General features: G+C 38.8%; 1 protein-coding gene across 1 annotated transcript; it reads left to right on the forward strand.

The window, feature by feature from the left end:
- Window positions 1–665: 665 nt before the first annotated feature.
- Window positions 666–893, forward strand: LOC308338719 (putative protein BRICK1; the record flags this gene model as incomplete). Its single annotated transcript, XM_080796981.1, has 1 exon — window positions 666–893. One exon carries the CDS (start codon window positions 666–668, stop codon window positions 891–893), a length of 228 nt encoding a protein of 75 aa, XP_080653107.1.
- Window positions 894–13586: the final 12693 nt, after the last annotated feature.

The raw sequence follows: 13586 nt of genomic DNA on the forward strand, positions 1-13586 counted from the left end.
CAACTATTATCATATTACTGTTATTTTTCCTTTAAGCTCAGTTTTTGCTTTATATATTTAGGTGCTCCAATGTTGGGTGCATATATAGTTATAATTATTATACCTTCTTGATGTATTGAACCCCTTATTAATATATAATGAATTTGTCTCTTGTTACTACTTAGGTTTAAAGTCTATTTTGTCTGCTATACATATAATAACTCCTGGTTTTGCTGTTGCTGTTGTTACCGTTACCATTTGCTTGAAATGTTTTTTTTTTTTTTTTATCCCTTCATTCTCAGTCTGTATGTATCTTTAAAGTGAAAGTGCATCTCTTGTATGCAGCATATTTTTGGATCTTACTTTCTTGTTGTTGTTGTTTTTTTTTAATCCATTCAGCCACTCTCTATGCCTTTTAATTGGATAATTTAATCCATTTACATTTAAAGTAATTACTCATAGATAAGGACTTACTGTTTGCCATTTTGCTCACAGTTTTCTGGTTGCTTTGTAGAACCATTGTTCTTTTTTTCTTATCCAGCTGTCTTTTTGTTTTGTTTTGTTTTGATGTTTCTTGGTATCAGTATTCTTTGCCTTCTTTATTGTGGTCTTTCCCATAATTGCTATAGGATTTTCCATCGTAGTTATCATGAGACTTAGTATCTTAAACTTACGAGGTGGCAGCCATGGCGGGTCAAGAGGATCCGGTGCAGCGGGAGATTCACCAGGACTGGGCGAACCAAGAATACATTGAGGTCATCACCAGCAGCATCAAGAAAATCGCGGACTTTCTCAACTCGTTCAATACGTCTTGTCGTTCAAGACTTGCTACACTAAACGAGAAATTGACAGCCCTCGAACGGAGAATAGAGTACATTGAAGCTCATGTGACAAAAGGTGAGACCCTCACCTAGAGCTACGCCATGCTGCTGCTGGGAAGTTGCTTCATGGATCACAGGCCGACGTGGGAAAGACCCCAGCAGCCTTAGCTCCTTCCTCTCTCCTTAAAGAGCAACGGGGCTTATTCTTGTTTTTGTTTTTTTTTGTTGTTGTTGTTGGTTTTTTTTTGTTTGTTTTCAAAAGCGTGGCCTTTGGGTTCTGCCATGTACATTGGTGTGTGATGTGGCATGTGGGAAGACATCCAGGGAAGCTCTTGGAACCAACATTAGGCATTTTATCTTTTAAGTAACATTTTGTAGAACTATCCGTCAGTGTATGAGGCGCTCAGAGCCAGACGCCTGGGACTCTTTGTTAAGGTCCTCTCCACCTCTCTTTCTCTCAGACTTTCCTTGCAGCTCTCATTGCCTCTGCATTGATTCTAGAAACAGTCTTTGTCTCCTTTTCACCTTTGGTGGGGGTTGGGAGGCAGTTCTGGCCGAGACACTTATGCCCTGGCAAGGTGGCCACCAGAGAATGTTGTTGCTAACCTACCAGTTTCTTGTCCTTTTGGGGAGGTAAAGGCCAGGCCCCCACTTGGCTTGAAGGGACATTTTCAGAATTTTCTTTCTGTCACTTGGGGTATCTTTGCCTCTCATATTTCCCTAATAAACTCCTCAACTTTATCTGACTGCTGTGATTGTGATGGGGAGAAGAGCTACAAATTGGACATGTGTGATTATTATTCTAACATAAAACTTTCAGATGTATCTCTTTGATCAAAGCCTAGGTGGCTTACTAGCTGGAGGGACTCCCCACCCCCATGTTTGGACTTCGAGCTAATTCATCCTGGGGATCATTTGGTCATTCAGCAGACATTTATCTAGTACTTACTATGTAGGTGCATTATGCTCCAATAAAAGATAAGCATTGAATCAGGAAAAAAAAATCTTAAACTTACAACACTATTTTAAATTGATCCCAATTTAACTTCAATAGAACTTGTAAACTTTATACTTTTATTTCCCCTCTCTCTCACATTTTAGGTTATCACTGATACAATTTATATTTTTTATCATATGAAAATAATAACAGATTATGGTAATTATGGTTATTTTTTATTACTTTTTTAAAACTTTTAAACTACTATTGTAAATGAATTACGCACCACTATTACCATATTGCAGAATATAACTATGGCTATATGTTTACCATTACTGGTGAGATTTACGGCACCTTTTTATATTTTTATGATTTTAATTAGCATTGTTTTACTCCTACTTTCTGTCCCTTTCTTTTACTCTTCTCCTTCAGGAAGTCCCATAATGCAAATATTGTTTCTTTTCTTTGTGTCCTGTAATTCTCAGAGGTTGCTTAACTCTTTTAAAAATTTTTATTTAGTTTTTCCTCTTATAGGTAATTCCAATGTCTTATCCTCCAGGTTACTGATTCTAGGATTTCTATTTGTTTGTTTGTATGCTGAACACAGACTTCAGCCTGTTCTACCAGGAAATGTAACCAGAGCATATGAAAGCTGCATAACCCATTCAACACCCCTACATACAGTGACACTTAAACAGAAAGCACAGCCAATGGTGTCCCCCATCTGCAGAGCAAAACTGGTGTCCTCACCTGACCAGGGAATTCAATGCACACTGTGGCCTGATTTAAGCCCCCCAAAAATGAGCTGTATAGCCCCTGGGTACTGTCCTGCTGCTCTTCCAGAGAAGGGAAGCTAATTCATAGTCCCACCTATTACTGAATATAGTACCCAGTCCTAGCTAGTAAACCTGACTGGGATCCACATTCTTATTTAGATAGGGAACCAAGTTTCCTGGTTGAGTGTGCCCATGACACAGTTGGTTCTGCAGATGAGCAAAACTACTGGTTGGGATTACTACTTGGGCACTGCTGGTATGAACTCTGCCTGCCGAGATCTATGTGCTGGTTGTTAAAAGACCCTTCTCTCTCTCTGTCAGAGTTTTTAGATTTCCAGTGGTTGAGCCCTGCAGATTCTCCTGCAATTCCTGTAGTGTGAGATCAGAGGAAGAGCTCCTGCAAAGCCATCCATAATGCTAGGGTTGGCTGATTGTTCCCCCTGGGTTCTCTTTTCCCACTGGATGAACTGAAGCCTTCCCTGAAGGCTCAGGGAAGACCTCTCCATGTGGTGCTGCACTGATCTAGGGGACAGGCAGTTTGGTCAATATGTAGCCACTTCTCTTACCCTTGTAATGCAGTGTGTCTTGATCCCTGTGGTACAGGGAGGTGCTTCAGCCTTACCCCCATGTTCTAGGGTTCTCTCAGTGCTGTCTTGTTCTTAAAGAGTTATTAGTTCTGTTTGTGAGAGGGAATGAAGTTAGGAACAAAATATGTCGCCATCTTGTGACATGATTCCCTAAATTCTAAACTTTGGAGAGGATAAGGAATACACACACACACACACACACACACACACAAAATAATGGAATCTAAGAAATATATTGATTAGCCAGTGACTAAAATATTAATCACAAGCTTTTTAAAAAGATTTTTATCTAGGGGCGCCTGGGTGGCTCAGTGGGTTAAGCCGCTGCCTTCGGCTCAGGTCATGATCTCGGGGTCCTGGGATCGAGTCCCACATCGGGCTCTCTGCTCAGCAGGGAGCCTGCTTCCCTCTCTCTCTCTCTGCCTGCCTCTCTGTCTACTGTGATCTCTCTCTGTCAAATAAATAAATAAAATCTTTAAAAAAAAAAAAAAAAAAAAAAAAAAAAAAAAAAAGATTTTTATCTATTTATTTGACGATTGACAGAGCGCACAGGTAAGGCAGAGCAGCAAGCAGAGGGAGAGGGGGAAGTGGACCCCCCTAGTGAGCAGGGAGCCTGACTTGGGGCTCAATCCCAGGACCCTGGGATCATGACCTGAACTGAAGGTAGATGCTTAACCAACTGAGCCACCCAGGTGCCCCTTCTTTTTTCTTTTTTTTTTCTTTTCTAAGTTTGTTTCAGTAATCACTATACCCAATGTGGGGCTCAAACTCACAGCTCCAAGATCAAGAGTCATATGCTCTTGCAACTGAGCCAAACAGGCCCCACAATCACAAGCTTTTTAATAAAATATCTAGAAAAAAAGTTACAAAACTTTAATCCAGATATTTGACTGATGGATTCTAAAGATCAATATACCTTGTTTTTGTCAGTTTATGTTTTTCAATAAATCTTTCAATTTTTAATCTAACTTTTTCTTGTGATACTTCATCATTATATTTTGCTTCTTCTGATTTAAGACCTAAACTTTTTTGAGATATTGTAGTGGAAGATAATTATAAGTGGTAAGACATGGACTGTTGGTTATCCACCAAACCAGATTCTCTTCTTACTGAGCTCACACATAGTTTCCAAGGCCCTTTTGCTATTAGACATGGCCCTGAGCCTGTGTCCTGAGCCAATGGTATGTATGCAGAAGTTATGCGGAGCTTCTGGTCTTCTTCCCCTGAGAGCTTCTGAGTAGTTCTCTATGTTCTTTCTTTCCTCTTCGGCTATATTAGGTGCAAATAAGTGCAAGGTCCTTGGAAATCATATACTGAAAATGGCAGAGACAAAAAGGAAGGAACTTGGGTACCAAAAATTACTGCTTGAAAGAACATTTCCCAAAGGACAAGAATACCCATTTATGTGATCAAGGAGTAAAACTTTTTGTGGCTTAAAAGATTTTTGACTATATATGTCACTACAAAACACAGAAAGTTCTCCAGCACTTAAAAGCCTTCTTATTTGGGGCAAATATGTAGTGACAGGTCTTCACATACTACCACAATAGCTGAAGTTAGATAGATATTCCTTGTCTCTCCTTTCTGTCCGGAATAACATGGTATTTGGTCTTCATCTTATCAATTAGATGCTCCTGCCAAGGCTTTGGCACAGAATGATATTCTTAATTATTATTTCTTTGTTTTGAACAAGGACATGTGACACTGTCTTCACAGAATTGATTTTCCTTGTAGATTTTATATGGATAGTTAAATTCTTTTATGGCTCTTACTTCAACTAATCAACAAGTAAACATCTCTAGGTCAAGTTTCAGAGAAATTCTAAGATGTTAGAAGTATTTCTGCAAAAGATATTTTGATATTTCTGTCAAAATTAGGAGATTTATATTTTAGTATGTACTTAAATGAACTTCTTAATCTCTCCCTATTTTTGCTGTCTGGCAACTGGTAAACCTTATTTGTTTTGTATTAATTTGTTAATACTCTATGGCTTGGGCAAGTCGTTTTTGGCATGTCTACCATAAAGAATTCCCTTTCTAATGTTTGCCCTTTTCAGAATCTATGTAGATTGAAGGAGTTTAAATCACTAAAGACTTTTATTAAGTGATAATAAATTTGCCTTTTTTGCATTTTTTTAAAAATTTATTTTCAGTCTAGCAGTATTCATTGTTTTTGCACCACACCCAGTGCTCCATGCAATACGTGCCCTCCTTAATACCCACCACCTGGCTCCCCCAACCTCCCACCCCCCGCCCCTTCAAAACCCTCAGGTGGTTTTTCAGAGTCCATAGTTTCTCATGGTTCACCTCCCCTTCCAGTTTCCCTCAACTCCCTTCTCCTCTCCATCTCCCCATGTCCTCCCGTGTTATTTGTTATGCTCCACTAATAAGTGAAACCATATGAAAATTGACTCTCTCTGCTTGACTTATTTCACTCAGCATAATCTCTTCCAGTCCTGTCCATGTTGCTACAAAAGTTGGGTATTCGTCCTTTCTGATGGAGGCATAATACTCCATAGTGTATATGGACCACATCTTCCTTATCCATTCATCCGTTGAAGGGCATCTTGGTTCTTTCCACAGTTTGGCGGCCGTGGCCATTGCTGCTATAAACATTGGGGTACAGATGGCCCTTCTTTTCACTACATCTGTATCTTTGGGGTAAATACCCAATAGTGCAATTGCAGGGTCATAGGGAAGCTCTATTTTTAATTTCTTGAGGAATCTCCACACTGTTCTCCAAAGTGGCTGCACCAACTTGCATTCCCACCAACAGTGTAAGAGGGTTCCCCTTTCTCCACATCCTCTCCAACACACGTTGTTTCCTGTCTTGCTAATTTTGGCCATTCTAACTGGTGTAAGGTGGTACCTCAATGTGGTTTTAATTTGAATCTCCCTGATGGCTAATGATGATGAACATTTTTTCATGTGTCTGATAGCCATTTGTATGTCTTCACTGGAGAAGTGTCTGTTCATATCTTCTGCCCATTTTTTAATATGATTATCTGTTTTGTGTGTGTTGAGTTTGAGAAGTTCTTTATAGATCCTGGATATCAACCTTCTGTCTGTACTGTAATTTGCAAATATCTTCTCCCATTCCGTGGGTTGCCTCTTTGTTTTGTTGACTGTTTCCTTTGCTGTGCAGAAGCTTTTTATCTTGATGAAGTCCCAAAAGTTCATTTTCGCTTTTGTTTCCTTTGCCTTTGGTAACATATCTTGAAAGAAATTGCTGTGGCTGATATCAAAGAGGTTACTGCCTATGTTCTCCTCTAGGATTCTGATGGATTCCTGTCTCACGTTGAGGTCTTTTATCCATTTCAAGTTTATCTTTGTGTACCGTGTAAGAGAATGGTCGAGTTTCATTCTTCTACATATAGCTGTCCAGTTTTCCTAGCACCATTTATTGAAGAGACTGTCTTTTTTCCACTGTACATTTTTTCCTGTTTTGTCAAAGATTATTTGACCATAGAGTTGAGGGTCCATATCTGGGCTCTCTACTCTGTCCCACTGGTCTATGTGTCTGTTTTTATGCCGGTACCATGCTGTCTTGGTGATCACAGCTTTGTAGTAAAGCTTGAAATCAGGTAACGTGATGCCGCCAATTTTATTTTTATTTTTCAACATTTCCTTAGCAATTCGGGGTCTCTTCTGATTCCATACAAATTTTAGGATTATTTGCTTCAGCTCTTTGAAAAATACCGGTGGAATTTTGATCGGAATGGCATTAAAAGTATAGATTGCTCTAGGCAGTATAGACATTTTAACAATGTTTATTCTTCTGATCCAAGAGCATGGAATGGTCTTCCATCTTTTTGTGTCTTCTTCAATTTCTTTCATGAGTGTTCTGTAGTTCCTCGAGTACAGATCCTTTACCTCTTTGGTTAGGTTTATTCCCAGGTATCTTATGGTTCTTGGTGCTATAGTAAATGGAATCGATTCTCTAATTTCCCTTTCTGTATTTTCATTGTTAGTGTATAAGAAAGCCACTGATTTCTGTACATCAACTTTGTATCCTGCCATGTTACTGAATTGCTGTATGCGTTCTAGTAGTTTGGGGGTGGAGTCTTTTGGGTTTTCCATATAAAGAATCATGTCATCTGTGAAGAGAGAGAGTTTGACTTCTTCATTGCCAATTTGGATACCTTTTATTTCTCTTTGTTGTCTGATTGCTGTTGTTAGGACTTCTAATACTATGTTGAACAAGAGTGGTGAGAGTGGGCATCCTTGTCGTGTTCCAGATCTCAACGGGAAGGCTGTGAGCTTTTTATTTATTTATTTGACAGAGATAGACACAGCGAGAGAGGGACGAACAGGGGGCCCGATGCGGGACTGGATCCCAGGACCCTGGGATCATGACCAGAGCGGATGGTAGACACTTAACCACTGAGCCACTCAGGTGCCCCCCCCCTTTTTAATTTTGTTGCTTTTCTCCTACTTCTCACTCTGGAATAAATTACAGGGTAAGGTGGGGCCTTTCTAAGGAGTGGGGATGGCTTTAACTTGGGCTAGTAGAAGTTTTTAATTTTGGCAGACATCAGAAATTAGAATTTTTTTAAAAGATTTTATTTATTTTTTTTTGACAGAGAGATGCAGTGAGAGAGGGAACAGAAGCAGTGGGTAGTGGGAGAGGGAGAAGCAGGCTTTCCACTGAGCAGGGAGCCCGATCTAGGGCTTGATCTCAGGACTCTGGGATCATGACTTGAGCTGAAGGCAGACGCTTAATGAATGAGCCACCCGGGCGCTCCAGAAATTAGAATTTTGATGTACATTTAAAATTACCAATCATATCCCAACTAGTTCACTTTAATAACATTTATTTTTCTAGGTATTATGTGAGTGCTAAGGACACAGAAATGAGTAATTTATGCTCTCTGTTCAAGAAATCATAACCTTGAAGAAGAGACATATACACAAAAAGAAATATCCAAAACAGTGTGGCGGCCTTGTATGTAGGTGAATATAAAAGGAAGAGGGTTCTTTATTAGTCTCCTAGGGCTGCTGTAGCAAATTACCACAAACTGAGTGGCTTAAAAAACAGAAATTTATTCCCTCACAGTTTTGGAGACTAGAAGTCTAAAATCAAGGTATTGGCAGGGCCATATTCCCTTTGAAGTCTCTCAAATAGAATCCTTCCTTGATTCTTCCAGCTTCCGGTAGCTCCTGCTAATACTTGTCACCCAGTGTCTTAGAGATGAGTTGCTGCAGTCTCTGGCCCCTTCTTCACATGGCCTTCTCCTCGGTGTCTGGGTCAAATTCCCTTCTCCTTGTAATGATACCAGTCATATTGGGTTCAAAGCCCACCCTAATTCAGTATGATCTCATCTTACTTTGATTATGTCTGAAAGAGCTTATTTTCAAATAAGGTCCCTTTCACAGATTCCAGGTGGGCATGAATTTTTGAGGGGACACTGTTTAATCCAGTACAAACTTCCAGGGCAAGTCAGAAAGATGATCAAAGGGTGTTTCCTAGAGGAAGAAGGAGATGAGAGCTGAGCTGCACCTCGAGGGGTAAGTGGAAGTGAAAGTAGAAATAAGATGGTTTATCACCTAAACATGTGTGTTACCACATAAAGCAGATTTTTTAGAATGCCTTCTACACGGAAAATTTTATTGTAGTCCTTATTTTAATTAAGATAAGGTTCAGTCTCAAACACTTACTTTGTCTTTCTTTATAGCAATGTCTCCTTCACTGCTTTAATCCAAGCAATCCTACTTTATTCTCAGCTGTGAAATATTTAGAATCCATGTGCTAAATACATATCACATTAACACTTCCTAGTGCAAGAATCTCTCTGTAATCCCAGCCTCCTGGCCTTATTCCAACTGTAAACATGAAACACCTGTAGGCCTCTCATTTTCCTCTGATTTGGAGTCTGAAACTATTCTCACTCATAAGGAGGTAGAAAAGATGCCTGCATTAGGATCAGACCTGAGTTCATTCATTCATTCATTCACTCATTCATTCAATCATTCACTCCACAAATTTTTTTAAGTACTGTGTGCAAACCACTGTGCTAGGTATGGAGAAGATTAAAAAGATAAATATAATATATGTCCTGTCCTCCAAAATTCTACAGTCTAATAGGGAGAAAGAAAACATTAGTAATATACATCATTTGTGGCACACAATAATTACTCAAGAGGTATTTGATGTAGTGAATAAAAAGATTTAAACATTATGGGGCAGAAGGAATTATTCCTGACCTTAAACTTCTTGAGAGCTGGATTCTGGGAACTTGCCTGCTTAGATTTTTTTTTTTTTTTTTTAAGATTTTCTTTACTTGGGGCACCTGGGTAGCTCAGTGGATTAAGCCTCTGCCTTCGGCTCAGGTGATGCTCTCAGGGTCCTGGGATGGAGCCCTGCATCCGGCTCTCTGCTCAGCGGGGAGCCTGCTTCCCTTCCTCTCTCTCTGCCTGCCTCTCTGCCTACTTGTGATCTGTCTGTCAAATAAATAAATAAAATATTAAAAAACAAACAAACAAACAAGAAGATTTTCTTTATTTGACAGAAAGAGAGAGAGAGAGAGAACAAGCAGGGGGAGTGGCAGAGGGAGAGAAACAGGCTCCCCACCAAGCAGGGATGTTGACACAGGGTCTGATCCCAGGTCCTCAGGATCATGACCTGAGCCAAAGGCAGACACTTAACAGACCGAGCCACCCAGGTGCCCCTGGCTTGGGTCTTTTAAGTGTACTTAATTCCTTAAGCCATTAAGTCATTGCCAGCTTTCAAATTTAGTATTTAACCCTACTGGGTCCCTACCACCTTGTTTTATTTCCATTCCACCCTCCACCTATTTTAGGCTTAAATAGGTGTGCAACTTTCTAGAAACAACCATTTCTCAGATGTGTCTCTTAGAGCTTCCTGCTAATAGCTTGAGAATCACTGCTGGGCAAACACACTGTACTACTTGGTGGGACAGATGACGATCTTTTTCTTTCAAACTTGCTATGACTACTTCCCACCTAGTTTTTCACCTCATAAAACTTATGAGAAATCTGAAGTTATCACCTTAACTTCAAACTTAGTGTTCTGAGGGGACCTATAGGACAGATGGAATGGGAATTTGAAGAATATTTCTTCATATTCTTAGGGTATTGCTGGATCATATGATTGTTCTATTTTTAATTTCTTGAAGAGTCTCCATACTGTTTTCCATAGTGGCTGCACAAATTTACATTCCTGCCAAAAGTGTATTTCCTTACCAACACTTGTTGCAATTTCTTGATAATAGCCCTTCTAGCAGTGGGGGATAATATCTTGTGGTTTAGATTTACAGTTCCCTGATAATTAAAAAGACATTGAACTTCTTTTACTTCTTGAACTTCATGTACTTCTTGGCCATGTGTACATCTTCTTTGGAAAAACTTCTGTTCAGATTCTCTGTCCATTTTTTAATCAAATCATTTATTTTCTTGCTGTTGAGTCATATGAGTTCTTTATACATTTTGGATATTAATTGCTTATCAAATATATGATTTGCAAATATTTTCTCCCATTCAGTTGGTGGTCCTTTCATTTTGTTCATGGTTCCTTTTGTTGCAAAGAAGCTTTTAGTTTGATGTAGTCCCATCTGTTTCTTTTTGCTTTTTTTGCCCTCTCCTTTGGTGCCAAGTCTTAAAAAATTATCACCAAGACCAATGTCAAGGAGTTTACTGCCTATGTGTTTTTCTAGCAGTTTTGTGGTTTTAGGTCTCACATTCAAGTCTTTAATCCACTTTGAGATAATTTTTAGATAGTTTTTAGATAGTGGTCTAGTTTCATTCTTTTACATGTAGCTGTCCAGTTTTCCCAACACCTTTTATTGAAGAGACAGTCCTTTCCCTATTGTATATTCTTGCCTCCTTTGTTATAAATTAATTGACCATAAGTGTGTGGATATATTTCTGGGCTCTCTTCTGTTCGATTGATCTGTGTGTCCGGTTTTAAGCCAATACCATACTATTTTTGTTACTATAGCTTTGTAATATAGTTTCAAATCAGAAAGTGTGATAACCTCTGACTTTGTTCTTCTTAAGATTACTTTGTCTGTTTGAGGTCTTTTGAGGTTCCATACAAATTTTTTTTTTTTTTTAAGAATTTTTTTTTAAAGATTTTATTTATTTATTTGTCAGAGAGAGAGAGAGAGTGAGCACAGGCAGACAGAGTGGCAGAGGGAGAAGCAGGCTCCCTGCAGAGCAAGGAGCCCGATGTGGGACTCGATCCCAGGACGCTGGGATCATGACCTGAGCCGAAGGCAGCCGCTTAACCAACTGAGCCACCCAGGCGTCCCTCCATACAAATTTTAAGATTGTTTTTTCTATTTCTTTGAAAAGCACCATCAAATTTTATTTTATTTTTCATTTTTTAAATTTTATTACCATAAACGGATGTTGAGTTTTGTCAAATATTCTTTCTGCATCAATTGAGATGATCATATGCTTTTTATCCTTTGTTTTGTTAGTGTAGTTGATCACATTGATTGATTTGCAAATGTTGAATCATCCTTGCATCCCTGGAATAAATTCCACTTGATCATGGTATATGATCTTTCTGATGTATTGGTGAATTCAGTTTGCTAATATTATGTTGAGGATCAGTGGAGGATCTAATGTAGACACTCCTAGGCCCATTAATTTTTATATATTATTAACTACAAAAGTCATACATTTTTTTTTTATTTTAATTCAGACAATACAGAAGTAAAAAGTAATGGCTCCCCGCTCATGAACCAAAGGATACTACTATTTATTTTCTTCTTTATGATTACCGTGTAGCCCATATAAAGATGCGTTAGGAAGTCCGTGAGTTCAAAGCCATATAGTAAGACATTATTTGCCTTTTTCACAAGGCGGATGTTTGCACTGATGGTGCAAAATCAATGATATGTAAAACTGCTCTGTCTTAGCATGAAACAAGACCATAGCTTCTAACTGTACCAGAATCACTGGATTCTTCAATGCCATGCACTCATAGGAACAACCAAAAAAAGGCCTCTTTTAATCAAGAATGTTCTTGCAGGACATCTGGGTGGCTCAGTTGATCAAGTGTCTGCGTTGACTCAGGTCGTGATTCCAGGGTTCTGGGATTGAGTCCCACGGTTGGGCTCTCTGCTCAGCAGGGAGCCTTCTTCTACCTCTCCCTCTACTGCTCCCCTGCTTGTATCCTCTCTCTCTCAAATAAATACATAAACCCTTAAAAAAAAGGAAAGTTCTTGAAAAATCAGTAAAAATTATTACTTTTATTAAACCTCAACACTGAGTATGTGTGTTTTTATTATCCTGTGAGACAAAATGGGGCACACAGATAAAGCACTTCTGCTGATACCAAAGTATGAAGTTTGTCTGGAGGTAAAGCACTTGTGACGTGGGTGTTGTGAGATGAACTAGCCTCCCTTTTCATTAAAATGTCATTTGTACTTGAAAGAACGACTGTCAGACTATGGTTATTCAGACTGAATTTTGGCTGATATTTATTTTTTTTATTTTTATTCATTTTAAATTTTTAAATTTTTATTGTGTTATGTTAGTCACCATAAAATACATCATTAGTGTTTGATGCAGTGTTCCAAGATTCATTGTTATTGGACTGGAGGAGATTATGCTGAGCAATATTTAGTTTGAAATAAAACAAGTGAGCCAGTCATACCAAGCATGGGTAAGAGATCCATTCAAAGTGCTGGGTGGGGGGCACCTGAGTGGCTCAGTGAGTTAAGCCTCTGCCTTCAGCTCAAGCCATGATCTCAGGGTCCTGGGATCGAGCCCCACATTGGGCTCTCTGCTCAGCAAAGAGCCTGATTCTCCCTCTCTCTCTGCCTGCCTCTCTGCCTACTTATGATCACTCTCTCTCTGTCAAATAAATAAATAAAATCTTAAAAAAAAAAAAGTGCAGGGTGGGATGCTTGGGTGGCTCAGTCAGTTAAGCATCTTCCTTCAGTTCAGGTCATGATCCCAGGGTCATGGGATTGAGCCCTATGTCAGGCTCCCTGCTCATTAGCGAATCTGCTTCTCCTCTCTCTGCCCTTCCCCCCACTTGTGGTCTCTCTCAAATAAATAAAATAAAATAAAATAAAATAGTGCAGGGTCGACCAATGGATTTTAATGAAACAGAAACACAGCTCATTGATATGGTTTCAGATATCACATTGTAAATAATCTTCAAAAAATTACCACTTGTCCAGTTGTGGTATAGCATCAAGGAACAGCTACAGTTATCTGAAAAGGCTATTTAAATACTCCTCCCTTTTCCAACTTCAAATCTGTTTGAAGATGGATTTCTTCATATATTTCAACCAAAATAACATATAATGGTTTGATTGCAGAAGAAGATATGAGAATCCAGCTGTCTTCTATTAAATCAGACATTAAGGAAATTTGGGAATGTGTTAAAATAACACTTCTTTAATTTTTTTGAAAATATAGTTATTTTTCATATAGAATATTGTTAGCATGTAATATGCTAACATATTAACATATAACATAATGTTAGCAGTAAATATTTTTAATTGCTC

This window comes from Martes martes (genome assembly GCF_963455335.1).
Source record: "Martes martes genome assembly, chromosome: 2".
Taxonomy (NCBI): Eukaryota; Metazoa; Chordata; class Mammalia; order Carnivora; family Mustelidae; genus Martes; species Martes martes.